Source organism: Ammospiza caudacuta, chromosome 2 (assembly GCF_027887145.1).
Source record: "Ammospiza caudacuta isolate bAmmCau1 chromosome 2, bAmmCau1.pri, whole genome shotgun sequence".
Taxonomy (NCBI): Eukaryota; Metazoa; Chordata; class Aves; order Passeriformes; family Passerellidae; genus Ammospiza; species Ammospiza caudacuta.
In genome coordinates, this window is record NC_080594.1 from 6,095,224 (window position 1) to 6,122,921 (window position 27,698).

Genomic DNA, 27,698 nt, shown 5'->3' on the forward strand with positions numbered 1-27,698 from the left:
ACTGTGTGCTGTGAAGCAGAGATTTAAAACTGACCAAGAAATCAGAATATAGGGTAACTTTGGGTCAGGCAATCTGCAGCCTTAGCACAGTATCTGTGGAGGCTGGTAACAGAGTTTTATGAGAAGTACTACTTGTATTAGAAATGAGCTCTGATGAATGTGAAATTTTTCCAATACCTAGTATTGGTAACAATCCAGCTTTCCAGGATCCTCAAAAATAATGCAAAAAACCCTTCATTTGAAACTGAATGCAACTAAAGAAGCTTGGTCATAATGAAAATGAAAAATGGTGATGTTATTAGCAAGAAGTGGGTGATATAGCACAAACATGCAAAATTAGAATGTTTTTTCATTCAGCACTATAAAACACAATAATGGGCATGAAAAAGCTCATTTGAGGTGGTGTCTGGAATGCTGTCACAGAACACCTTTCTACTGCACTCTGAGGGAAAGCTCAGTGCCTTGTCACTCCTGACTGAATTTATTTTCCCAATCCCAATCAGTTCCAGGTTTTGTGGGTGAGCAGCATCCACGAGCCCACAACCCCCTCTAATGAACTCCATAGCTCTGGAAAGCTTGAGCACCTGGGCAAAGCTGGGTAAGCTTCTCCTGACCTGGGCAAGAAAGGGAAATCTGGAATGAGCTCCATCCTGTACTTGGGGACAGGCTGCATCTTCTTTGCATCTAGACATGAGTTTCCAGTCAAACTGTAAATTTTCTGTTTACTGAATCACTATCTACAGTGACACCTGTTGGGATTTGAGGAAAAAAATTGTCAAAGACAGGGATGTAAAGTTATTCTTGTTCTCCCGTGGCTTCAAAACTCTGGTATGTGGAGGGGACCCCCTGTTAGATTTATTGTACCCCTTGCTGAGGGAAAAAAGGAGGTGAAAATAACTAAAATCATTTTTGAATATGAATTCACAGAAATTAGGAGACCTTGAGCAAAGCCCAAAATAATGCAGATGGGGGGTTCATTTGATGACAGTATCTTCCACAATATTGCAATAATTATTTTGATGTTTCTTGTATATTTTGCAATCTGAAAGTGCCTGTATAAGTAGTAGATAACCACCGTTAAAGATATGTGCAGTTTGCAATATGCAGGAATTCTGAAATTTCTTCACAATCTTAGACACAGCCTTTCCCAAAGTACACTTAAAGGATTCTGCAGAATGGCTCAAAGCAATGCCATTTTTCTGCAGTAACACATGAAAAATGGTGCAATTACAAGTATGATTGCTCCTATCACATGCATCTGAAGTTGGTCTTGTCAAAATTCTAGTTCAGACATTTAACCCAGTTTGGAATATGAAACCCTCAAAATATATTGTGATCTTCACATAAAATATGACCAAACATCTTTGGTAACAAAAACCAGACCAAGCCAACCTTTATTGCATCTACATAGAATATGAGACTATGGTGTACTGCAGAACTTTTCGTCATTTTTAGGGTAGCCTGTATGCTCTCTAATGTTCCAAAATTATTCCAGTCTCATGTCAAAAAATCATTTTTCTTCTTTGAGTAAGGATGCTGATTTTCCTTAGGATCTTGAGGAGAAGACTTCAGATGCTGCAGTAGTATAAACAAATAAGAGGAACTGTGAATGAGTTTTAAGGGACACCATGGACTCTGTCAAGAGCTCATCTTAGATAAACATTTAGATCAACATTTAGTACATCATGCTTATGGAAAACTATCTGTTCAAAACTTCCTTCTGGCTACAGCTGTTTCATATTACACATCTCTGATTTATACTGGTATAGGTCAAGACAAATGATCACTGTGCAACTGCTGGAAATTAGGTTAATTCAGATTATTTTGCTATAGGTTCTTGACCATTGCAGACTTCTGTTAGAGCTTTCAGACAGGTTGCCTTGCAGACAATTGCCTGGATGAGATTTTGGAGGCAGGTGTTAACTGTGGAAACCTACTTGGTATTAAACTCACTCGTCTGTTGCCGCCGCCTTTGGAGACGATACTTTAATTTTTTTCCTGGTCATTGTCCTCCTCAAAAGACCTAATTGAAAATATCTGTCAAATCATGTCTCTGGTTTCCCTCTCCTTCCCCCGCCCCTCCATTAATTGGACACGTATTGTGTTTGTGTGGGAAGGAAGGAGGCTCTGTACCAGGCTAGCAATATTGCTGGGAAAAGAACATTAAAATGGATAAAGGGATTTCCTAGTGGTATAAATACCTGCACACGACCTCCCTGTGCTCTGGAGCCCTCCTCTGAGTGTATATCCAGGTGAAATCCTGGAACAGAGCTTGAGGTGCCATCAATCCTGCAGGATCTGCTCTGGTAGAACACGGGACAGGCAGCTCTCTCGCCTCTGGGAGGGTATGAGCTGCCAAGCATTTGCTTCCTCAGACACCTTTGTGCCCTTGAATTCTGACTCTTCTCCCTCCCTGCCTCTGATAATGCACCACAGCGCTGCAGAGTGCCTGCAGGTCTCCAACCACACCACCAATGTTGTGTCTACAGGTACTTTTTGAAAATACTCTTGCTGTCATTTGTAATTTTTGGGTGATAGAGGAGTTCATTGAGTTCTCAGTGTTTAAAGTGTTCAGTGTCAGTGTTATGTATGATTTCGGCTATGCCAAAGTAGAAGCAATTTCACAAAACCCTGCATATGAGTGGATCAGGAAAAGCACAAATGTTTGTGTTTTAGCTAAATACGTAATTTTCTTTAAGTTTGTGACAAAATTAGATTCAAATATGCTGCCGACTTAGAACAGGTTCAAACACTGTTTTTGGTATTACTACAGTCTTCATTGACAACTGTCATGTAAAATAATTAAAAGGTTGTTTATTATGTAACCATAATTTAAAATATTATAAATTGCCTTAAATAGGAAATACATTTAAAAGGCCACAATTGTAAATATAGTTTGGGAGAGTTTTAAACAAGGAAAAATATTGCTTTGCAAGGCATATTGCAAACTGGATCAACACTAAGGTTTAAGTGTGATGTTCAAAATGATTAGTAGAAACCTTGTCATTATTTTTGAATCTTGTATATTCATGTATACAATCCAATTAGATGCATTGAAATATTAGGACTATTTAATCACTAAATATCTGAGCCAAAGAGAGTTTTCTTGCAGTGTTAATACTGCAGAGTTGGAACTGTGGAATACAGGAATTGTTGATAGAAAGCCTTCAGGGAAAGAAAAAGAAAATAGTTGATTTATTTGAAATTGCATTAATATTATAATTTTATTTGGAATCTTAACAAGAAAGTAGATTTTTCCTGAAAAGCATTGGTAATAAAGCATTTTAATGAAAAGAAAAAGCATGTATGTAGTGAAAATTGATTATTGGTAAGAGAAAACAGGATCATCTTATACATTAAGCAAAAGGCTCAAAATATCCTTATACAGCTGTGGGTTAGCAATAGTGGCAGGGAATAGGAGAATTTAAATTTTGTATGAGGTCAAATTTATGTATCTGTATGACAGCAGTATTTTCCAGATTCATCTGACTTGTAATGGAAAGGACACGATGAGGGCTGGCCCTGAGCAGATGCTCACCTGCCACAGGTTCAGGTTTTGGTATTTTGTATCTGCCACCCAAGGACAAATGCCACTGCAGTCAGTGGAAATTTTGATTGTTGAACCACATCCAGAAGATGATCCTGTGAAAAAACCACCCTGGGAAAGCAGAAACAGAGAGTGGTAACTATAATGAGTCAAGATTTATAAATTTCATACATAGGTTAAGGAACCGTCATAAAAAGTGCCACTTTGAGTGCACATGAGGAGAATTTGTGTACAATATAATGGTGAAAGAGTTTTGAATAACAACTTATTTGAAATGTCAAAAGTTTAAAAATGGATGTAACAATTCTTCATCGCAAGAAAGATGAAAATACTTCTGTTCAAATACTATGCTGTGTCATTCAGCTGATATTCTGCAGTATCCTCAACACTGTAACTGCTATTATTTCATTTAAATAGCATCATCCTCACTATTTAATTTTAAATCATGATTAGTAGGTCAAAAATTGTATGTTCATGCATAAAATTTATAATATGTGGATTATGAAATAGTGGAAAATGCAACCAGTAAAAATCAGATCTTAACAGCAAAGTTGAATTGCTCTACATGCATTACAGTTATTAACACAATCTTTATTTTCACTACATCTACATTAGTATAAGCATGTTTGTCTTAGTAGATTTTATATCTGTGCAAGTATAGTTAAACGGGACACTTTACTGTTATGATTACTGTTCTAAAACCCAAATATTCTAATCCCTAATTAAATAAACTGTTTTGAACAACAGGAATGTGTTTTTTTACAATGTGGTCCTATATATCTGAATGTTCATAAACATTAATATTTAATATTCTGTTTTATTGCAGTTGTTAGAGGGGGCAGTACATGCATTTTTATTCCTACTTGTACATGAGAAACAGCCATATCTCTATATTGCATTCAGCAAAAAATGGTCTCATTCTTCAGGCACTGGCTATTACTGGACACAGACCTGAAATACCTCTGTGAAAACACAAGAGATAAACTAACAGTGTGTTTGTTGGTGCTCGTGATGGAAAATGTTTATTTAGGCCTGACCAGAAAAATCCAGAATTTACCGTCTTGTTTCTCTATCTCACCAAAGCACTCTGAAATGCTTTTTGTTGCTTGGCACTCAAGAAATTGTGATTTTTGGACACATCAAAGCAGATGTCCCAAACTGCTGCCTTTGGAAACCCAGGCCTTCGTTTGCTGTGGGGTTTGCTTGAGAGTGAAGGCATTATAGGGTTCCTGGGACCCTAGAATTAGTTTTTGTGTGAGATTGAATGAATCAGTGTGGGGAAGTTGAGTGAGGAGAGGAACTGAGGTTTTCCCTGCTCAGCACTTTGTGCAAACTAGATTATGCCCATAGTTTATACCAAAACCAACTCATCAAGGGACAGCATGACAATTCCTACTCCTGCCTCAGAGGATGTCCCGCTATTTCTAGTGGCAGTTCTCCCTGTTAACCTGATGGCTGTGACCCTGTGTTAAACACTCACAGAAGAAGCTACAACTGCACAGAAGGCACTGCCTGCCTCACACTTCAAGGCTGTGCCTTGAACCTTGAATTCTTACGAGTCCCGTCTGTTTTCTCTTTGCTCCCAACTCGTGCGTGTTCGTGCGTTGGCTTTGCCGCGACGACGCCGGGACACCCTTGGCCAGGCCTGCACTACTCCGTGCCCTCCTGTCACTATGGGAATCAACCTTCCACCTATGGGGTGATGGCAGGTAAGGGGCCAAACCTCAGCTGGGTGAGCTGTCAGAGTGTGGGTCTGTCTGAGTTGTGCTTTAGAGGGATCAATCCAAGACAATCGTTTGAAGAAGATGGGATTTGGATTGAGGCGCTAGGAAAAGGGTTTGGAAATTAGTGCCCAGAGCTTCCCAAACCTCTGCATCTGTTGTGAAATCACTCTGTATCTTATGTCTCCCTACAAAGCTGGGAAAATCCTGCTCATTTTGCTCACCTCTGGCCACTTCTGCTGGTGATTATCACTTTTTGAAGGGCCAGAAGTGACATACCCAGCACACCTGGGTGTGACCAGTACCTGGACTGATACAGCCCTGGCTGAAGCTATAAAATAAAATGATGGCATAATGAAGGGATAGGTGAATGCAGCAGGCAGATTAGCTGTGTGATCATGGATTTTTACACTCATCCTGCTCATTCTTCCCTGTCCCAGGCTCAGTAAGAGTGAGGCACTTTTGTTCTGTGCGAGTTTAAGTAGCAGTCAATGAGATAATGACATGAACCAAATTAATGTAACTCCCAGAAAATAACTGGGACTTGAAAATAATCCAAAATCAAACTCAATTTTATTTTATTTAAGAATTAAGGAAATGCTAGAGTAAATCAGCATGGACTAATGGACAGAGTGTAGGCTTCCTTCATGGTATGCAAATTTCCATATTCTTGTGTTTCATTGTGCATTTCTGTGTCTTTTAAAAAGATTCCTGGCATTGTCCAGGTCTCTGGGGAAAGTTAATAAGTAATAATAAATTATATTGCTCAGAAATGAGTTTTCATTAATTCCAAAAGAAATATATTCTTATTCTTCTCCTTTCTTTTCTTATTTTCATCTTTCCTTACTTTATTTTCTTAGGCATCAAGTCTGCAACTCCAGAGATGCTCTCAGCAAGTCTCTCCCAGACTCGTATCTTGCAGACCTGCAGCATGCCTCACCCCAATGTGGTAAATGGTGTCAGCACCTTGCAAAGCAAGTCCCTCTCTTTTAAAGCATTTTTCATTATTTTTGGGGGTTTTTTTTGTGGTTATCCTTTGTGGAGTGTATTAAATAGCTCAATGGGGTTAGAATCTCCAACGTTGATGGGAGTAATTGGGGCAGTGAAGAAAAACCTAGCTCTAATAAATGGAGGCAGCAGTGGGAGGTTAATGAAGTTCTGAATTCTTCTACACAGTTTTGTGTAGTTTAGAAAATTGGGAAACATGACCTGAGAACCTGGAATTTATTGGCTGCTCCAGATACACTGAGGAGTGTTAATATTTCTCCAGTAATTCCCCCCATGCCTCCCTCAGGTCAGAGAATTTTTATCTTTATGTACAATATCTAGGGAAAAATCAGCCCTCACTCTTAACTGCATCTCCTTGTTAAGTCTGACATTTGGGAACAAAAGGTGGTGAAAAATAGTTCTGTTTTATCCTTGAGCAATTTCTTTTTCAAAGATCATTCTGAATGAGTTCTTGGGTTTTTTTGTTGGTGTTTTTTTTCCTTTTGAGCTCTTACCTATGTACTTTCCTCAAAGAAATTCTCTGCTGCAGCTAAGCCAAGGTAGTATCTTGTCTGAGCATCAAATGGCATCTACATGGAAGTATCCTTTGTGCCAGAAAATAGAGACTGGCAAATTTTAAGTGACTCACAATGACAGATCCATTGCTCTTGCTGTGCCACTTAAGTTCAGCTTAGAGCATGGATTTTTATTTGTGTAAGTTCAGACCATTTGCCTGTTATTTAAGTGCTTCACAGTTTGCTAAGTGGTAGGATGGCTGTGGCTGGTGAAAGGGGCTGTTGACAGACTTCCATGCTAAGTCAAGATGGTATCTTGTCTGAGCATCAAATGGCATCTACATGGAAGTATTCTTATACCAGAAAAGAGAGACTGCAAATTTTAAGCGACTCAAGATGACACAGATCCATCGATCTTGCTCTGCCACTTAAGACTGGCAAATTTTAAGCGACTCGAAATGACACAGATCCATCGATCTTGTTGTGCCACTTAAGTCCAGCTTAAAACATGGATTTTTGTGTAAGTGTAGACCATTTGCCTCTTATTTAAGTGTTTCACAGTTTGCTAAGTGATAGGATGGCTGTGGCTGGTGAAAGGGGCTGTTGTTGGAAGGGGACCCACACTTCCATGTGCTGGGTCAAAAAGGAGAAAACACATCCTAGGAAACTCTAACTCCTGGATTCCATGTGTATTATATAATAAAAATTGCGGGCAGGGATGAGGAGGTGACAAGGGGAGGTTTTTACAGTGCAGCAGCAGAGAGCCAGTGCAATGAGTTTTCTCTTTGGCATTTTGGGACGAAAAAGAGAAAACACATCCTAGGAAACTCTAACTCCTGGATTCTCCAATGTGTATTATAGAGTTAAAATTGCGGGCAGGGATGATGAGGAGGTGAGTGGAGCAGCAGAGAAGCAGTGCCATGAGCTCTCTCTCTGGCGTTCCCAGGTGGCCTGACGCCCTGCCTGTACAAGTTCCCGGAGCACGCGCTGGGTGCCAGCTCCTGTGCCCTGGGCCACGGCTTCGCGGCCCTGCCCCAGCCCCTGCTCACGGAGGAGCCCGCGGAGTTCAAGCAGGAGTTCCGCAGGAAGAGCAAGCCCGCCGAGGAGCCCGTGGACATGGACTCCCCCGAGATCAGGGAGCTGGAGAAATTCGCCAACGAGTTCAAGCTGCGGAGAATCAAGCTGGGTACGTGCTTCATGTCCACGAGCAAAAGGCTGGAAGAGTCCAGTGAAAGCCCAGTTGTTTCTGTTTTATGGTCTGGCCTCTGCTGTTGTCTCATCATAACTCCAATCCTGCCTTGCCCTGCAAAACCTCCTCCATTCCTAGGAGACTTCCATGGAATTAATGAACTTTTATTTTGCAGAAAGGGACTTTAAACTTTCCTGCCCTTAAATTATTTGTGTTAAATGCAGAGAAATTTTTTTATGTTCAATAAATTCTATTCAGTGCCAGGTGCAATATTTTGCAGAGCTCCAAATTATCTGCAACTTAGGGCAGATAGCCCTTGTCAGGGAAGTTAATCCACAAACACCAGAGGTTTATGTCCAAAAAGGAGACAGAGGAGTCCTTTTACTTTATTTGAATAAAGGGAGAGGCCATGGGGCATTCCTGTGGTATCTCTCCAGTTTTTGGAGGACACAGCCTGCTTTTTATCTCAATTTCCCTGCTGCATTTCCTTCCCTCTTTCCCCATTGGCTGAAGTACTTAAGAGGTACATACTTTCCAGAATGCCTGATACCAAAGATTTCCCTCTAGTGTATAACCCTCCCTTTTAATTTTTAATTCTTATGGAATTTAGGGGTTTTTCTTCTCCATTGTTTCGTTCATTTTTCAGTATTTAATTTCATTTATCAGCAAACCTAAAGTTTATTTGTAAAAGCAAATATCTTTTTCCATTTATCAATCAGTGGAATCCTTCCCATTGTTTCTTTTATCTCCCAGTGCTAGCTTTATCTACCAGCAGACCCACAGCTTGTTTGGAAAGACAAATCCACTATTCCTCTCACCCTCATAACCATCTAACCTCCCATTCTTTTCCCCATAGACTGCTTAATCTGATGGTCTGCTGTCATTTCAGTATACACTGAGTGACATCCATGGGAAATCCTTCACACCTGTAGGAAGGTGCTCTTCCTGGTTTATTTTTTTGTGCCAAGACACAGTTGAAAAGCAATTGATATCTTTGTTGCTGTGAGATAACTGCTGAGGACAAAGGTGGGCTTTGCCCTGTTGTTCTTGGCATTATCACTTATAACATTGCATCAGAATTATAGAGAATCCTTTATAAACCTAAAAGATTATAAGGTTATATAAAATAATTATATAAAATTATAAGGTTATATGGGGTATCTGTGCACTATCTCAACAGCTAGAAAGCCAGTATGTTCCATTTGCAGTCTAAACTGAAATAAAAGAAAGTAGAGTTTAAAAAATTATAGCCAACTGGGCAATTTTCCTGTATATCCTTTATTTGATGTCAGCCACAGCAATGGAAAGTGTTTGCCAGGCCACACATAGTCAATCACTGCATCTTCATCTGGAATTTTTGAGGGAACAAAACTTTGTTTGATATAAGCAAATCACATGCAGCCTGTAGAATGTCACAAATGCAATATGCACAGGAAAAATAATCTTTGAGTTTGAGCTTTACAAGGCAAAACAGGTTGTGAGTCTGAGAGGCACAGGGTTAGTGGAGTCAAAAAGGAGGTTAAAATGTGCCTCATGGGACACTGAGTGCCTATAGAGATCCTGCCTTGTCCTGGCACCAGAGCAGAAAAGGAGGATGATGATCCAGTCCCGCAGCCATGGCAGATCCACATTCAGAGAAATGAGCAGGGAGTTATTGGTGCAAAGTCAGAGTCTGCAAGGAAACTTCAGCATTTCTCTGATGACTTCAGCTTGGATGTTTCAACAAATAACAGGAGACCAGCAGTGCCTCTAGGGATTATTGCTCTTGCACCATCTACAGAAAGTCATGGGGTGTTTGTAACCTTCTCAAATCCCTAATCCTGGGGTGTGAAACTCCACTAAATCAGTGTCACACTGCACACAAACCACCAGGACAGCGAGCAGGCTCTGAGTGAGCTCAGCTGGCCACAGGGACCTCTGCAGGATGCTCAGCCTGCAGGCACTGCAGCACACACTGACCACGAGAGCCAGCAGCGAAGGACTGAGCATCTCAAGGAAAGTAAGCCCTCTAGAAAACTTCAAAGCTGCTTTTTCCTCTTTGTTTCTGGCAGGTTATACGCAAACCAACGTTGGAGAAGCCCTGGCTGCTGTGCATGGCTCCGAGTTCAGCCAGACGACGATTTGCCGCTTTGAGAACTTGCAGCTGAGCTTCAAGAACGCCTGCAAACTGAAATCCATCCTGTCCAAGTGGCTGGAGGAAGCAGAACAAGTGGGAGGTAAGGAGCTGAAAACCTCTAAATAATGATTTGCACTTCAAGAAGAACCCCATGTAAATATTTTAGGGCTATTATGTGTATTCTGCGGACTAAAGATTTTGTTTTACCAGCTTTAAATGCTGAGGTGTGCTTGTGTTAAAGTATAGTTATCTTTTTTTTTTGGATGAGCATGGAGGGGAAAACTGAAATGCATGGAAAACTGAAACAGAATAGCAGAAATATCTCTTGGGCTGCTGGAAGAAATTTCTTCCAGTCCCATCCCAGCAAACCAGTTCCAGTCCTGTAGAGAGCCAGAGCAGGATCTGCAGGACAGCCCATTTAGCAGTGCACAGGGATTTTTTATGAACAAAGGCCATTTGCTTCTAATAATTTCTGCCTATAACCAGTTATGATTGGAGGTAAAACAATGACCAGCCATCCGAACAATGGAAGGATCCTGTGTGTGATGCTCCTCTTATTCAGCAGCAGTTTCTCTTGTGCTTTTTTCTTCCTTCAAAGAAAGTGACTATTTTTTGTTTTCCAGTCCTGTGGAATGTAACTGCCAGCTTTTGTTGTTTGGCTGCTTCTTCTTTTTTTAATACAGCCTTGTACAATGAAAAAGTTGGGGTGAATGAACGGAAGAGGAAGCGCAGAACCACTATAAGGTAATAAATATTTAGGTTATTACAGGTTCGAAACAATTTTGGCTAAGATGCTTCTTTTTCTTCTGTCAAAATTGAAGTGCTCTTTTCTATTAATGAATATCTACATCCTGGGCTTCTAAAAGTTCCAATATTTGGAAATATTCTAGTTTAAAAAAAACAAACAGCATAAGCCCCCAGACCCCAATTAATTCCAAAGTAATATATTTCATACTTCACTCAAAACCTAAGTTGTTAGTCAAAAGTAATGATGTTTCTATACTTCTGTATGTACAGAACACCATGCTATTAATTAGCCAGTTTTGTTAAACATTAGTAAATGTTGAAAAACTGACCCATAAACGTAAGACCAAGAGATGAAATAACTAGAACTGGAGCAGATGCTGTATTTCTGCAGCAAACACCTGCACCTCACTTCCAGAATAATGCATGAAGTGCCCTCTCGTGTCCAAAGAAATTACAGCTACTGCTGAAACTTCTGGATGCCTCCCAGTGGCACACAAGCATGCCACATATGTAGTTTTTCAGAGTATTTAACAGAAATTGGAAGCAAATTCTATCTGAAATAAGAAAAAAATAACAGTATTATTCTGTTTAGTGAACCACTCCATTTTGGTCGCTGCTGACTCTGAAGAACAGATGAGGGCAGACATTTGGAGAATGTGACGATGGCTAAAACAGCTGGCCATAATCTCTGTGATTTCTAGGAATACTCTAGTGCTGTCTCTATAATTAGTGAGATGCAAAACACACAGTGTGTCCCAAATCTAAGTGATGAAGCTCTTCCTCTCTGTAAACCCAAATGATTTGATACAACCAGGTAACACCACTGATGTGCATTTGCTGGGGCAGAAGGGTGCTCAGGCTTGTTCTAATTCCTTTGACCCCACTCATAACTAGTTAGTAGCTGTGTCTCCTAGATAATATCAAGAAGCACAAATATTTTATAATTAACACTGAAATTTCAGAGCTTGCTGCCTTTTTTGCCTTTTCATCACCCCTTGCCAAAATTCTGTACAATGTCACGCTGCTTGTGTCAGCAGAGAGCTACAGAGTATTTTTAGTGCTTTGGGTTCCCTTTATGTGAAGAAAGATTAAACAAACCAAGTTACTGCCTTCAGTGTTGTTACTTGATCTTTCTCTTGAACTAATGGTGAAAGCCTGAATGTACAGAGAAGTTTTTTAAAGGTGAAATTTTCCCCCTGTTTCCAGCATCGCTGCCAAGGAAGCCCTGGAGAGGCACTTTGGAGAACAAAGTAAACCATCTTCTCAGGAAATCATGAGGATGGCTGAGGGGCTCAATCTTGAGAAGGAAGTCGTGAGAGTTTGGTTTTGCAATAGAAGACAAAGAGAAAAAAGAGTGAAGACCAGTCTACACCAGAATGCCTTCAGTTCTATTATCAAGGAGCACCACGAATGCCGGTGAAGCTTTTCCACGTACACATGTGGATTTCTCTTTTGCTTTTTGTAAATATTGTAAATACTGTGTTGTTGAAAAAGAGAAAAATCAGTAAACCCCTCCTTCCTCCTCCATGCTACCAGCAGCTGTAGCATGGGAAGGATTTTGCTGTCATTAATTAAGGCACTGTGAGCTCACCAGGACAGAGGTGTCACACTGCTTCTACTGCATGCTGTGTCTCAGCCCAATATTTGTAAAGCAGAAGTGGCTTGGATAATGCTTGTTATCAAAGGTAATTCTTGCTAATTTGTTATGTGCCTCAAAGTTTGTTTTGGGTAGGCTTAGCTATCAAAACAGGAATACAGTTTATCTGACCTCAGGACTTTGTGGCCTGAGGGGAAGAAAAAGGGTTTTATTACATTGGTCTTTCTCTGCATTGTACTTTCTTCTGATTAAAACCATGTGTGGACATACTTACACCAGAGGTGGTGTGTTAAGCTAAAAAAGTACACAAAATAAGAATTTATTGCACTGCACGTTCCCTCTCTATTACACCCCACTAATTGAAAATAATCCCTTATTTGTCATCCTCCTGCCTAGAGATAATTGAGGGGAAAAAAATACCAGTGCCAGAGCTCCACCTATCAGGGAGGCACTGAGAAAACTGAATTAATGACTGTAGTACTCACCAGGGATAGATTATCCAGCCATCTCATCAGCCCTGCTCATTGTTATGGGAATTAGCCCATTACCATATAAGTATTTTGACTGTTTTCCCAGGACTGAAATTAAGTGAGTACACGCAAGTAGTCCTGGCCAGATGCATTTTATTTTTCCATAAAACAAACCTGATGATTTAGAAAATGTCTCTATAATAGGCCCACATAAAGCCAGAGGAGTTTAATGTTCAAGACCACTTACAAGCAGCATGTACAAGTTAAGTGCTCACTCTCCAGTGCACATTAAATTATCTCTGATACTTATTACAGTGACCGTAAGCATACTCACCAATGGAAATCAGGCTCCTGGATTTCTAAAAATCCACATTTTTATGGATGAATGCACCACTCTAAGCCCTTAACTGAGAAGAAAACTTCAATTTAATAACTCAAAGGGGACAAACTGTGGCTGTGTACTCCCTTCAGGCAGCTTTCATCACTAGCATAGCTCATTGCTATAGCAGAGACCAAGGTGCATACTTTTATCCACCACAGGTTACCAGCAGGTCATGAACTTCACAAAAAAAGTTCAGCTGAGAGGATCAGCACTCAGCAAAGGTGGTGGCATGCACTGGTGTGTCTTTCATGTGATGTGGTCAAATTTTATGTGTGTTGGAATCACTATCTGGTATATATAGAACTTTATTTATATTCTAAATTATTTTCTTAATTATAAAAGGTTTCCTAGAAATGCTATCAGCCTGTACTTCCCAACCTCCTCATCCAATAAAGTATTCCTATACTTTTGGCACTCCAGGCAATGGTTTGTATCTCTCTTTTGGTAACACTTCATTCTTTTTTAGCTGTGTGTCATGCTGAAATGTATTTTAGAATGCTCTAACAGATAGTTCCAGAGCAGCCTCACAGTAACATGGTGGTCTCTTGCCACTCAACAAGTCTCACAAGTGAAAGCTAATTGCAGCAACAGGATAAAATAAAATTAAAGGTGGCACATAGCAAAATTGTCTTGCAAAGAAATGACAAAAGGCCAACTGGGGGAAGTAACCACCATTTAAACACACCTACCTGCTGCCACAGAAATACAAACAAATTAGGATTATTTAAAGAAGAAAAGCTAGATGAAATCAATTTCAATGGCTGCAGCTGGTGCTTTACTTACAGAAAGTGGCAATTCATTTTTTTTTTCTCTAGGAACAACTTAATTACCACCAATTACTCTTGATTAGGGTGGGGGGAGGACCCAATCTGCATATAAGGCAGGATTTTCAAGGAGCAGCTCTATGAACTTGCAGTTTAGTTGGCCATTCAGCCAAGCTGGGCTGTTTTTGAGATATTTGTGTTTTTTCCTTGCTTTTCTTTTCCCATGGTAACTTTAGTGTGTTAAAACCACACTAGAGGGCAAAACAAGGTGTTATCACAATGTTTAAATCTTAGGTTTAGCTGTCCCTGAAGAACTGTGATGCCCTCGTGTGAGGGACACAACTGACCAAGCACAGGCCAAGCTGCTGAGCAAAGGTAAGGTGAATAACTTAAGTTACTCTCTTCTAGATTTAATGTGTGAGCATTGAATGCTTCTATTATAGTGCTTAGACAAGTAGTTATCATTTATGATCCAAAATTGTTCTCAAAACTAATATTTAGTTTATCAATGTGATCAGTTGCATCTTAGCAATAGAGCCTGCTCAGTTATGGACTGTACTAAAAAGCTCATGGAGGCAGGCTGTACATAATATAAGAACTAGGGAGTAAATAGAGGAAGATGAAAAGAAGCTTAAAACAAAGTGGTGTCTTTTAACATGCTTGGGAAAAAAATATCAATGGAAAAAAAGTGGGTGCCAGAAGTTCCTTTGTATGTAGGAGTTCTCAGCTGAGAAAGCCACTTAGAGCTGGTGTGTGTAGAACTTGCACAGGGCTCTGGATGTACCTTATTTTTGAAACAGAGATTGGAAGAGTATTAAGGGAGGAAGCATCACTGATGCTCATTGTGTTCTCATTGCTCCCCTGGGAATTGCTTCTGGGCACTTGAGGAATAAGGCTCTGGGTAGAGCCATTTTTACGTGTGGGCACAACTGTGTCATTGCTCCCAGGTGGAGACTCAGATCCAGCTCCTATTTAGGTGTTAGTAAGGATAAGGGAGGGTAAGGATTGAGTGGTTTTTTTAATCACTTTTAATGTGATTTTAAAGGAATTTCTATCTAAGCAGGGCGTGCAATTTTTTTAGCCTGATCCAACATACTGACCATAACTGCAGACACATAACAAGCCTGCAAACCTACAGCACTTCCCACTCCGCTACCCAAAGATTTTTACACAGGTTAGAGCTGCAGGATTGAAAAGGTAACTTGTAACAAACCACAGGATTGATACTGACACCAGCCCTAGTTCAGCAGTTATAATGGCATTAAAAAAGCAATACCTTTCTTCCTGTTCCTCAAAAACCCAGAGGAAAAAACTCATTATGGAATTAAGCCCAATTTTGGCAGTTATTAAAAATCAACTGCACACCTCATTCAGAAAGGACACAAGCCTTGGTGTTCAACCAAACTACAAAAAATCACTAACATTTTAGCCTTGTGTTTGTATTATGATTTCTCTTTCAATACCACAGAGCAGTACTTGGGCACGAGGTTCCAGACAAGGGAATGCCAACTTGAACAAGTCTTTACTGAATATTAAATCAAAGGCCCACGAGCAACTACAATAAATATGATTGTGCTTTACCAAAGCAAGTCAAAGGAGTATTTATCAGAGCTCACAAAGAAAGCCCAGTTAAGAGACAGATGTGTAAGAGTAACCCTACAGAGGACAAAGCCATTGTGGGATAAAAAGCTTTTTATTAGATTTTTACAAAATAACTTGTAAAAAAAAATCACCCCATATTGGATATATGCAATATATTAACGCACACATTCCTACCCACTACCTGACAGATTCAGTTTTGCATTATTTCTTTTAAAGAGAAAGAACACCTGCAATTCTAGGCCTAAAACCTGAGGAAGGCTCTCCTGTGAGTTCTCTTTGCTGACTTCAGTCCTAAGCAGTAGATGGTGCAACAGCAGCAGATTCACTGAGGCTTCCTGCTGCACTTTGCCTGGCAGCAAAGTCTCTTTATGAGGTTTGTTCCCCTCCAGTTTTCCTGTCTTGCTTTTGGGAGGTATTTTGATTTTCTCTTTTAAAGCCAAGATGATTGTTGTTTCTGTTCAATGAGCAGCACCACTAAAACAACACTGAGGGGTAAATATCTCCAGCAGAGTCGGGGCTGAGGAATATCACACCATCCATAAAGTCATAGCTGGGAACTGCATTCTCATTTTGCCTACTTCCAGTATCAACAGTTCTTATTCCTTAGCACAATGCATACTCCACTTAAAGCTAGAATTGTGTTGATGCAGTTCAGAGACCATAGAAAAACCTTCACAGAAACCAGAATGCTTTTATTATAGTGTTTAGACAAGTAGTTATCATTTATGATCCAAAATTGTTCTCAAAACTAATATTTAGTTTATCAATGTGATCAGTTGCATCTTAGCAAACAATACAATTATGCAGTTATCTTCCATTAAGAAGTACTGTAAAATATATACAAATGTTGCTTCAGGCAAATGTCCTTTTTTTCAAGTGCACAAATTGCATTTCTGAATGAGTGCATCTCTCCACTTCAGCACTGAGTCCCATCAGGTGTACAGAGAGGTCTCACCCAAGCATTGTGTAAAACCATCTTAATTATTAAGTTTACTCACCTTTCCAAGACTCCTTCTGAAAGAAAATCACAAAGGTACAAGATTTATATACATAAAGGCACAGCAATTCTGTTGAAACCAGCTATGTTACAGTACAATAGAGTTCAATCAGTTCAATCAGTGCCTTTCATGCAACAAATTTCACTAACACATGTAACTCCTCTTCCAGAAGAAAAATTAACTGCACAAGGAGTGTATCCTTCCCTTCTGGTAAGAAGAATAACAAGCTATTTTTTGATCAGCTTAAAAGGAATTTTGAAGAAATACATAAAATGCTTTTTCTTTCTGCCTAAATTAGCTAGACACTCAAAGCTATTTCTCATGGAAAAAAACTTTCCAACTAAGAGCCAAGGTGAAGTTTCATTTGTGCTAAGAGATGGCAGACTAAATGTTTCTCTAATGATAGTTTTGTAAAAATGATAAATATTACAGAGCTGCTGTCCTAGGAAGTGGCATGACCTGCCACTGAATAGCCAGTTCTAGAGACAGATCAGGAACAGAGATGGAAGAAAACTTGGAATCCAAAGGACAGCTCTGGATTGGGTGTAAGTGAATTTATTGTTAGAACTACACCCCTGAGTCAAAAAGGCTCCATGCGATGGATAAAAAAAGAAGTACTTTTCTCTGCAAATTCATCTTCAAGTCGGCATTTCTGACACTTCAGAGTTCTGCTAGGAATGAGTTGCATTGAAAGAGTATTTGCACTTTGCACACGTGTGTAGGGCTGGCCCCCAGCAGCAGACTCTGAGCTGGCTCGGTTAATCCACGCCCAGGGCTTTGAGCTGGCGCTCGATCTCCTCGTCCGAGATGGTGGCGGCGCTCGAGGCCGACGCCGAGGGCAAACCGCGGGCAGCTGAGGGAGCTTTGGCCATCTGCAAGGACACACAGGTTCAGCCAGAACAGTCAGGTTATGACAGGCTGACTTCTAGAATAAACTGCGTTTCAAAAATGGAATGCAGGGGGAAACAACAACAGCCGTACCTTGCCAGAGATTTCAATCCCGATCTCGTCAAGCACTTGGTTAACAATATCTTGGGTTTCTTCCTCTTCATCAGAAGCATCAAAAATGTCATCCAGAGTATCATTAACTTAGAAGAAAGAAAAAAAATCCAGATTGCATTAAGCAAAAAGGTGACTAACATGACCTAGTATCATTTTTCCCTCCTAGAACACAGCAGTAATACCAGGGTGTGAGATGCCAGCAGAAGGCCCCTGGGTGTGAGAGAGGCTTCCTTAGCTCTGCCTTGCAAAGCCTGTGAGCACAGCCAGGGCAACAACAGGGTGAGGCATGGCTGGATTTTTTTATAAAAATGTTCAGTTCCACCTAAAGAGTTCAGCTGCTTATATCCCCCCTGCATTAGATTTAAACATATCTGCAGAACACTGATAGTTTCATAAAAAATCTCATTCCTCTCCTCTTCCTCCAAGTACATTGCAAAGTTGTTAACTACTCGGATAACTTGTGTGCAGTTGAGGTGTTTCCATCTTGGTTTGAGTCCATGCTACTTAATGTGACCAACAGGGCAGGGATTGGGATGGGGAGAAGACTGAGCAACACCAGGAATTAGCTGACAATGAACACATACATGCAGGAACAAGGAACTTGCTGCCTCCCCAAAAAGTTTTTTGTGGTTTAAATTAAGAAAAAGGAGACAGAACCATATCATACCACCCTGTGCAGAAAGCTGAGATTATCAGTATCTAAATTAAGGCAAAATTTCAAGTCTTTCTACCAGTTATGCCATCAAGGCCTTGAATGGGTCTCAAACTTTCTTTCCCCCCCCCCCCAAGAATGTTCCTTCTAAAAATTTGATGAATCTTTTGCAGAAGATGGGAAAGAATGGATTCTAGATTTAATACCTAGAGCTTCTAAGAAGTCTAAAGCTCAGCTTTCCTATTTAGACAAACATTGTTTTGTTTGCTCTAGGTTTTTGCTGTCAGTCTCATTGCCTATAGAAATAAATTTCAAACTGCCAAGAGCAACCAGCTGTCCCTGCAGTGCAGAACTTACTCATCTCTTCAGTCATGTCCATCTTCATGTTTTCCTTCTGGAAATTCTGCATAGTTTGTAGTGTCTTTTGTGGATCCATTTTCTTATTAACTGCTTGCATTGTCTATTAATATGGAAAAAACTCTTAAATCATACAATGAGACATTAGTAAATATCAGTGCATTCATTAAGAAAAATGCTTTAATCCAAATTTCACTTTCCTTGTCTCTCTACATCCCATGAGAACATTAGGTAAGTGACAGATCAATAGTACAGCCTGCACTTAGTAAGAAATATTGCTATTTAGTGTCCTAATAGACAGACTCTTCAATGTGTGCTTCTTGCACCATGACCTTCCCCTGGCCTTGTATTAGGAAAAATCCAACTGATCTGAAAAGAATGCAGAACATTTCCTAACTTGAAGGCTACACACATTAAAGAAGTAAATGGCTGCAGGTTCTCATTCAGAAAGGACCATTTATTTGAACCACTACTGGAGGACAGGCCTTAAATTGTTTCTTGATGTTACAATTTAATGGAAAAATTACTTTTCTCTGGAAAGAAAATATCCAAGTGTTGAGGAAGAACTTGTTTGGGGTGCACCTGTGTGATGGGTGGAGATCTTGCTGTGACAGTGAAATAAATTTCATTCATTTTACTGCCTTTGTGGGCACTGCTATGGGGTACTTCCCTCTTTCCTAAAAAGCAAGTTACTGTGGGATATCAGATTCTAAATACAGATATAAGCAATTCAAATGTAAAATTTAACGATCTTTGAGAAGATAAAAGACTTGGTTAATTAAAAAAGATGGTATGAAGCCACTCCAGGCTTCACAGAAGGGCTTCTGCCTTCATGTCTGATTTTCTTCAAGGTGATAATGTTCTATGATACTAAAGTTGAATTTCCAAGACAGTGCTCATGGTTGCATTATTTGAATTTAAGAAGTTGTTCTGGACTTGGAAGGTGTTGGTATACATGGATGTCAAAAATATCTGCACTGATAGAGAGTTTACAGATCTTCAGAAAATAAGGGTCAGATGTATGAATAAAATAAAAGGCAACTTAACTGGACATTATTACCAGTTCAAAATTAGCAAAGCACATGCTAAGAAGTATACTGAAAGTATACATACTTGAAAGCTTTGCATTCACATATTTGCCTTCCTTATTAAGGCAACTGGTCCCACACATTCTTCACTGATGGTTTTATGAGATTAACAATAGTTTAAGCTTCCCACATTGATAAAGCAAAATATTTACTTTAAAAGTGATCAAAAGAATTTAAGATCTTTTCTCCAATAATGTTACACAAATAGTACATATAATTACCTGCTGTTTAAAAATATTTTTAGATTTTTTTTTCCTACTGACCTAATCTTCCTAACTACTCCAGTGACTTTAGTTTTGAGAAATGTAATCTAAGATCTATCACAGATAAAAACAACTCACCCATGTAATAATTAAAAAGCAAGACTAACTTGTTCACGAGTGCTGTTGTAAAATACTGAGTAAGGTGCTGAACCTGATCAGTCAGACAAGTCCAATGTGTAAATTTGCTGCAGAGCCACAGCTCTGTGTCCCTGGCTGGCTGGAACCTGCCCTCATGCTGTGTCTGAAAGGCACCTGACCACCAAGCCTTTGTGCTAATTCCTTTCTGCACCGAGTTGCATTGCTGTGTTTAACTGGATTTAACTTGGACTGGGATCAAAGCCCAGCTTGGCCTGCAGTGATGCACAATAATTCTGCTTCCTGCACCTTGAGCTGAACAGCGCTCCTTGTCAAAAGCCAAATCCCTCTTTATTAATTCAGGGAAATAAGGGAAAGTTCACACCTAACTTGGAAAATTGAGATTTTTCACTCTTTCTTGAGATGAGATTTGGGAGGAAACTTAATGCAATACTCTTTCCTGAGACAGCACAGAGAGAATGACAGCAAACTCCAGATTAGACCTTTTTAGGAATTTTAGATCCAAAGCAATAACCTACTTTCTTCAAAAGCCATAAAGCTATTGTGACACAGTGCCTTGATTTCTAGACAAATCATGCCCTACTTTTTCCCAGTAAAAACTGCTTGTGACAATAAATACAGGCAAGGCACTGTAGCAGCAGGGTTTGGGGTTTTTTTATGTACTAAAAGAGTTCATTCACTGGCATTAGTTTATTTTTGTCATGTAAACATTTGACAGATGTCTAGCCCAAGAAAGTATGTATGTGTTATATGGATAGATGGACCAAACAAAAATGTAACAGTATAAACCCAAGTGAGTTTTACTACTGCAATTACCAAAAATTACCCAAAATAACAGAATTTTTGCAACAATATGCTGCATGTGAATGTAGAACAGAATATCTTGTGGTGCCTTACTTTTGCTGTGGCTGACATAGCTCCTGCCATCTTCATCTGGGAGTTCATGACCTTGGTTTGGGTGGACATGGAGGTGACTTTGGAGCTCACAGCATAGGTTCTGTTCTTCTGCTTCCGCAGCTGCACCAGCTGCTTTGCCAGCACTTTGCAGGCCTCTTTGTTGCCAGTCTTAGCCATTTTCTTGATTTCCAGTTCCTGAGAAGAAAGGGGTGAGATTAACTCCACAGAATTTCCATTCGCGCACAGACTATAATTAAGCCTTGCCGCTAATAATTAAATTAAAAATTAACTATCCTCTTGAATCTTTTAAAACATTTAATTTATATAAATAGCTCCTTGCTTTTTCAACAAGGCTGTTTAGCAGAATCAATGTCATGCTGGTATGATTTGACCACAAGGAAAAAACTCAATGAGACTGAGTTATAGTGTGGTAGCACACAGTTCCCCCAAAGACTTCAATTTCTGCATGATGTCACGTTCACTTCCGTGTGCACATTCAATTCCATATCTGGATAATCAGCCACACTTCAAAAAAAGCCCCAAAAAGTGAAGGAATTATAATGTACAGTCACCTACTGGTGCCATGACTCTAATCAAGTTTGATTTCTTGCAATCAAACAACATCACTCATGTAAGAAATTGAGAGTTCTTTTCAAGTCTTTTTCGGCCTCAAGAGAACCTCACAGCCTTTTTGGGGAAGGAGTAGATAAAGTTAGATGATCAATAATGATGTTAATTAGATGACCAATAAAATTAGATGACCAATAATTATAGGCTCTTCACCCTTATAATTTAGCTGGACTTAAATCATAATAAAAATAGCACAATTTAACATGTGTTCATGCTGTAAGAAAGACACTTCTGTCTTAGAAAACCAAACCCCAATCTGTCAATTCAAAGAGAAATAACAATCTGTTTAGCCCAGAGGTAACAGGAAAAAGCCTGGCACCAATAATCTTGTCAGCTGGGACTCTTCAAAGTGTGCCTTCTGATTTGTGACTTGGTAATGTAAAAATTGCAACAACTTTTTCCTTTACAGCCTTTTTTAAGCAGGTCTTGCCACAGTGGCTCAGTTTTCTGTAGATGTCCATTTGTCCATTTTGATTTTTACCATTAAGGAAAAGAAGCTTTTCAAGACCAGCTTTCCCCTGGATTTTTCAGGATAATATGCTTGCTATAGGTATGCAGTTGCTTCACTTTACGTGCACTGGTAATCCAGAAAACTGCACTTAGAAGAAGCTATGAAAAGATAAATTCTAGTCGCCAGGACATGCAGAACAGTCACCTTTAAAGGCAGATGTAAACTGGCCCAGAAAAGTTCACAGTTAAGTTTATTCCAGACATGGCTCTGGCACAAAATCCCCTCTGCAGATTCACAATTTCTTAAGGGTGTGTCACACACACTATTTTTAATCCAGGAAGGTACAGAGTGGCAGTGAACCAGCATGATACTGTTCAAACCTCAGAGGCCTGACACAGAAATAAAGCTGTGCTCTTTGAAAGTAGTTCACAGAAGCCACAAAAATTCCTATAACATCACCAGAACATTATTTCCCTTTTTTTATTGTATCTAAAGTATTGTGAAGGTTGGAGGGATTAGTCTGCACCCCAGATTTTAACAGCAAATGTTTGAAAATAGGGATTTTCTCACTAAGTTGAAAAACCTACATAGCTTTCACAACCTGATTTTTTCAAAGCAAAATACAAACCATTGCTAAATCACTGCAGATAATCCACTTGCAGAAAGCAAACCCTATATACAGTTTATTTTATTCCTAATTAAAAAGAATTTGGGTCAATTTGGTGTACATTATCTGCTTTTGAGAGGTCTGGGGCAAGCTTATTGAAGTCAGTCATGTTCTTCTGGGAAAAAAAAATCAAAATTCGTATAGTTATATCAGGTTACTGAACTGAAACAGAACTGTCTGCATACATTAAGGTATTTTTAGCCATAGAAATAATATAACTGCATAACTTGGTTTTCTCAGAGTAGTACCTTAAAATTAAGGGGGGGAGAAAAAAAGGTCTTTCTAGAGAAAGCACATAATGAAATGTTTTGAGATTGACTGATAAGCCCCTGATCCTTCTTCACCTGATCTGACACTGAAAATTAATATTTATTGTGCACTGCTACTCTCATTCCAGCAGCAAATTTTAACTTTTTCAAAGACATATTTCAGTGCTCCTTTCTTCTCCTCAGAAATCCAACATTTCTGAAACCACTTAGTGTGGTAAGTAATCAACACTTCAGCCTGAATAGTCACTAAAATTAAGCCTATTTTCATATTTGGAATATTTCATACTGGAAAAAATGCCTTATTTATGAGCAACCTACTATATTTTACATGTCCAAGTCTTTCAGAAACAGTTTCTCTGATCTTTTAGTTTATTATTCCCAGCTCTTGGTATTCATGCAACCTGCTGCCACGAACCACCACCTCAATAGCTGCTGGAACGGGCTGGATTTGCACAGCTTTTCCCACAGTGTGAGCATTCTTCAAGCATCAAACCCCACCATCTGGCACATCCATTTCCCCTCTTAGAGTGCCACACAGGTGCAGCATTCAGCCACTGAGTGCTTGAAAGCTCACGCACACAGTGAGTTCTGAATACATCTTAATTTAGGCAAACAGTGGTACTATTATCAGCTAATTTTAGGGAAGTTCTATCTGAATAAAAAGAACAACTCTAGGGGTACTCATGATATCCTGTGGTTTTCCAAGTACTCTCTCCCACTGAACAGTCATGGTAACACATGATAGCACTTCTACTTTTAATTTTTCCACAAGACAAATGATTTACAAACCTTTAAAAAAAAACCTTCTGAAGGACAGAGAATGCTGGGAATTGTAGGGAAAACCCACTGTGGTTATTTTATCTAAACACATTGTTTCAGGATTTTCCTATGTCAAAGGCTGAGAATCACTTTTAGGCAATAAATATTTTCCAACACAATTTTAGCTGAGAAATGAAAAGGGGAAGACAACTGTTTTTAATATTTCCTTATTATACATTGACTGGTATCTTTAAAATCTTGCAAGTTTTTTATTGCATGTGTGTGTTTTATAGAGCAAAATAAAGTTCCCTGTCATACTTACCAGTTGTTTCTCCTGTTTTTCAAGTGCTGCTCTATCTCTGCTTATAGCCCTCTGTGTACCTCTTAACTCTCGATTTTGCTCCTTTATTATATCTGGAAAGAAAACATTGATAGCTGGGCAAAGTTTTTCAATACTCCACAAACATCTGCTAAGCACCCTGCAGAGTGAAGTGTCAACATTTCAGATAGAGAAAATATTAGCAAAACATAATTTGGTGTATACAACATCATTGTGTCAGCAGCGTGGGCTATATCCTGTTGAAAACAAAGCTGTTTTACTTTTACCTAGGATGTTACTTTGCGCCATAACCACAGCCAGAGCCTTAACCCCACAGTAAGACACCTGTACACTCGTTTTCCAGCACTAACTCAGCCATATCTAGGTCAGGGCCATCCCATTGCTTTTCCCCCAGCCAGGCCTGACTGCAACAGGTAGGGCAGCTGAAGGAGCCTTGAGTTAGGAGCTCTCAGATCAGGTGAGGAGCTCCATAAAACAGTGACAATAATCCCAGGTGCAAGTCCTGCATCCTGCTCTTCTCTGTCTTTATTCTGCTCTGGGGGACCTTCTTCTCCTCCACATTTGTGCAGCCCTTATTCAAGTCAGTCTATAAAGCAACTTTTCAATTAGGAGATGCTTAACAATAGTAAGGTAGGAAAGTGGAGGCCTTTACAACAAATTTCAGTTTACTGATAACTGACATAGCGAGCAAAGCTTGAACACTGTCAAGTGAAACTTACAGGAGTTGTGTGCACTGTGCTATTAAAAATTATATACTGATAACATCCTCTTATTAAAGCAAGTATTATTTACAGTCTAGGCATCAATCATGCTAGCTGCAGCTAACTTTTGATAGGATTTACAGCATGTGCTTGGGTGTGATTCACTGGGGCATGTGACTCAGCATCCTCTGGCCCCAGCTGAGGGAAGCAGTTGTTATGGAAGAGAGATTCAGCTACTCCTGTATCTGCACTTTGGGTGGGAGTCTGAAAGGAGCAGACTGTCACATGAACTTTCTTTAGAGCTCATGATGGATAAATTCTGGAATCACAGGCTGCCTTCTCATTTTTTAAGGTTTGAGGCAATTTTTCTACAAACAGCAAGAAGCATTTGCATTCTTCATTCCTAAAACCACACACACTGTAAAACATCTATTGGTGGAATTATGTCAACATTAATAGGTTTTAATCAGAAAAAAATCCCAAACCTTTAGTGGCATTTTAAAGACAGAATATACATTTCCTCTTCCAACCTTGCTGGACATTGCCCAGTTCTTGGGCAAAGAAATATATATTTAAAAAAACAGTGTGGAAATGACACCTGTTTTTACAATGCTACTACTGCTGTGAGTAGTACAGAAAAAGCATCCTTGGGAGATGCAGACTTTTCAGTGGACAGTAACTAAGAACTAAAAGATGACATGGGATATAACTGCATTCTTCACACTGGCAAAACAGCGGAGAAAATCATTCTGCAAATGCTACAGGCAAGTAATTTTGAAGGTAGATAAATGTATATTACTTGCACAGCTGCACTTGGTGAAATTGAAAGAAAAAGCTTAATAGTTACATACAAGACTGGCTTTCCTAAATACGCTAGTTTAAAAAAAATCCTTAGTATAGTGAGCTGGAGAGGTAGGAACTTCAAGGTGACAGCAAACAAGAATAGTACTTAGGAGACAATAAGGGCAACCACAATGCTTATTTCTGTAGTTTCTGATCCCCCACAGTGGCTTCAACTAAGGATGGCAATAAACTGAGAACAACTATCTGCAGTTACAGGCTATTTAATTTGTTTTTAGAAGTGAAGGCCAAGATGAGAACTTGGTTCTTGTTTGTTTCTGATAACCGAGGAAATTCCCAGCTGCTAGAGCAGACAGAACACGACAGGTTATTCAGAGATAAGTCCTATGCCATTAGCCACTCCTGTGTGTCACACTGTTGTCACACACACCAGGGCAAGGAGGAAGCATTCCTTAAAACAGGCTGGACAAGAGACATCCAGCAGGGCTTGACCTGGCTGCTGCAATCCTTCCTTGGTCACGGCAGCTTAATGCCAGCTCCCTTTCTCAGGTGCTGCATCCAAACTGGGAAGAGCCAGGTGGGACCTGCGCGTGTTCCCTGCTGTGACACACAATTGGATGATGTGCAGCGTCATTTTCTGCGAGCCCTTTTCAAAAGCCGACCTACCACCAGCTCTGATCCAACACCAGAGAGCCAAACCTGCGCTCGCCAACCCTGGGCACGACAACGTGGAGAGCCAAGCATCGCCCAGCGGCCTGCTGGCAGCTAAGCCGTCCTTTATTTGAGGGGCTTTATTTGAGGATAGGCGATTTATTTGACTCCTGCTGAAGTTTTAGCGTTTTGGTACCAGCCTGGCCACAAAGAACCAACACCGAGTTGTTCGCAGAGCTGCGCGGAGCCCAGGGCCGGGCGGCGGCGGCTCCCGCAGCCTGGCCGTGGTTCCCGCACACGGCACCGCTCTCGTCCCGGCTCCCCTGGGCCCCGGCAACTCCTGCCGGGCCTGTTCTGCGTCCCTCGCTGTTTTGTGCTCCTCCTCCTGCCTCACCCACGGCCCGGGACGGCCGGGCCCGGCTCCCACCCCTCGCGGAGCGCCAGGAATCCCCCGCCCCGCAGTGCCAGGGCCGGCCCGGCCCGGGGGCTCTCCCCGAGCGCCGCCGGTGAGTCACGGCGGCCGGGCCGGGGCCTCCCGCTCCGCTCCGCTCCCCGGAGCTCCCGCTCCGCTGGGACGCGGGGCCGAGGCCGCGATCTCCGCCCGGCTCCCGCTGCCCCGGAGCCCCGGCCGAGACCAGCCCCGCGCCCGGGGCCGTGCGGGGGCTGGGGGCGGCCGCTGCCGGCGGCGCGGCGGGGCCTCCCCGGGCACCCACTCACCGTCCACGGTCTTCTTCTTGAAGAGCGAGGCCATGGTGCCAGCCGGACCCCCGCAGCCGCCTCGGCGGGCTCCTGTCGCCTCCTGCTCCGGTGACCAGGAAGCGGCCGGGCCGCGATCGCCCGCCCGGCTCCGCCTCCCGGCGCCGAGGGGCGGGCGGGGGCCGGGCCGGGGCTCCGCGCTGCGCCCGCCCATCCTGCGGGCCGGGCCGGGCCGGGCTGGCCCCGGGAGGCGCGGAAGGCGTGGGCTGGGCAGCGGCTGCGGGCGCGGCTTGTCTTCTCTGTGGGGATTTTCTGTCTGTCCGTCCTGGTTAGGCCTCCCCGAGCCGCGGGAGAAGCGCTGAGGGACTGACCCGGCTGTCCTAAAGGCGAGCCAGGAGGGGCGGGGATGTCCCGGATCCCCGCTCTGTGCCTAGGGTTCTCTTCTTGTAATTCTCTCTTTAAAGAGAGCAATTTACTTCTTGCAATCTCTAAAGGTTAAAATGAAAACATATCAGAAGTTAATTCGGCAGCGTGATGTTCTCCGGGCTCGCCGCTTGGTTTTGTGAAAACACCGGTCTCGGTGGAAATTGCAACTTTTCACTGGTTTTCATGTGCCCCTTTAGTTACTTTACACTGGCCGAAATCCAGATCATGTGTGCACAGATACTATGGGAATTCAGCGAGCTTCTAGAAGGAAACCTGGTGCGTGGGCACCTGGAGGGATTTAGGCGCAGTTAAACAAT

General features: G+C 41.1%; 2 protein-coding genes across 2 annotated transcripts; one reads left to right on the top strand and one right to left on the bottom strand.

The window, feature by feature from the left end:
- The first annotated feature begins 2,347 nt into the window (after positions 1-2,347).
- POU1F1 (POU class 1 homeobox 1) lies at positions 2,348-12,242 on the top strand. Its single transcript, XM_058800197.1, has 6 exons — positions 2,348-2,489; positions 5,107-5,256; positions 7,717-7,956; positions 10,011-10,175; positions 10,759-10,819; positions 12,029-12,242. Exons 1-6 carry the CDS (start codon positions 2,348-2,350, stop codon positions 12,240-12,242), a joined length of 972 nt encoding a protein of 323 aa, XP_058656180.1.
- A 3,484-nt stretch (positions 12,243-15,726) lies between these two features.
- On the bottom strand, positions 15,727-27,105 carry CHMP2B (charged multivesicular body protein 2B). The gene is made up of 6 exons (XM_058825159.1): positions 26,977-27,105; positions 24,089-24,180; positions 20,991-21,185; positions 18,647-18,749; positions 17,617-17,723; positions 15,727-17,507 (listed from the first exon to the last, which is right to left on the bottom strand). Exons 1-6 carry the CDS (start codon positions 27,008-27,010, stop codon positions 17,394-17,396), a joined length of 645 nt encoding a protein of 214 aa, XP_058681142.1. The 5' UTR covers positions 27,011-27,105; the 3' UTR covers positions 15,727-17,393.
- Positions 27,106-27,698: the final 593 nt, after the last annotated feature.

What these genes read in the sequence shown, in the direction of transcription:
- POU1F1 (XM_058800197.1), top strand. Translation starts at nt 2,348, where the DNA reads ATGAGCTGCCAAGCATTTGCTTCCTCAGACACCTTTGTGCCCTTGAAT. An exon ending in CACCAATGTTGTGTCTACAG is followed by an intron (nt 2,490 to 5,106) that starts GTACTTTTTGAA and finishes AATTCTTACGAG; the next exon opens with TCCCGTCTGTTTTCTCTTTG. An exon ending in AAGCGCAGAACCACTATAAG is followed by an intron (nt 10,820 to 12,028) that starts GTAATAAATATT and finishes CCCTGTTTCCAG; the next exon opens with CATCGCTGCCAAGGAAGCCC.
- CHMP2B (XM_058825159.1), bottom strand. Translation starts at nt 27,010, where the DNA reads ATGGCCTCGCTCTTCAAGAAGAAGACCGTGGACG. An exon ending in CAAGAAGAAGACCGTGGACG is followed by an intron (nt 24,181 to 26,976) that starts GTGAGTGGGTGC and finishes TTTTCTTTCCAG; the next exon opens with ATATAATAAAGGAGCAAAAT. An exon ending in GGATTGAAATCTCTGGCAAG is followed by an intron (nt 17,508 to 17,616) that starts GTACGGCTGTTG and finishes GTGTCCTTGCAG; the next exon opens with ATGGCCAAAGCTCCCTCAGC.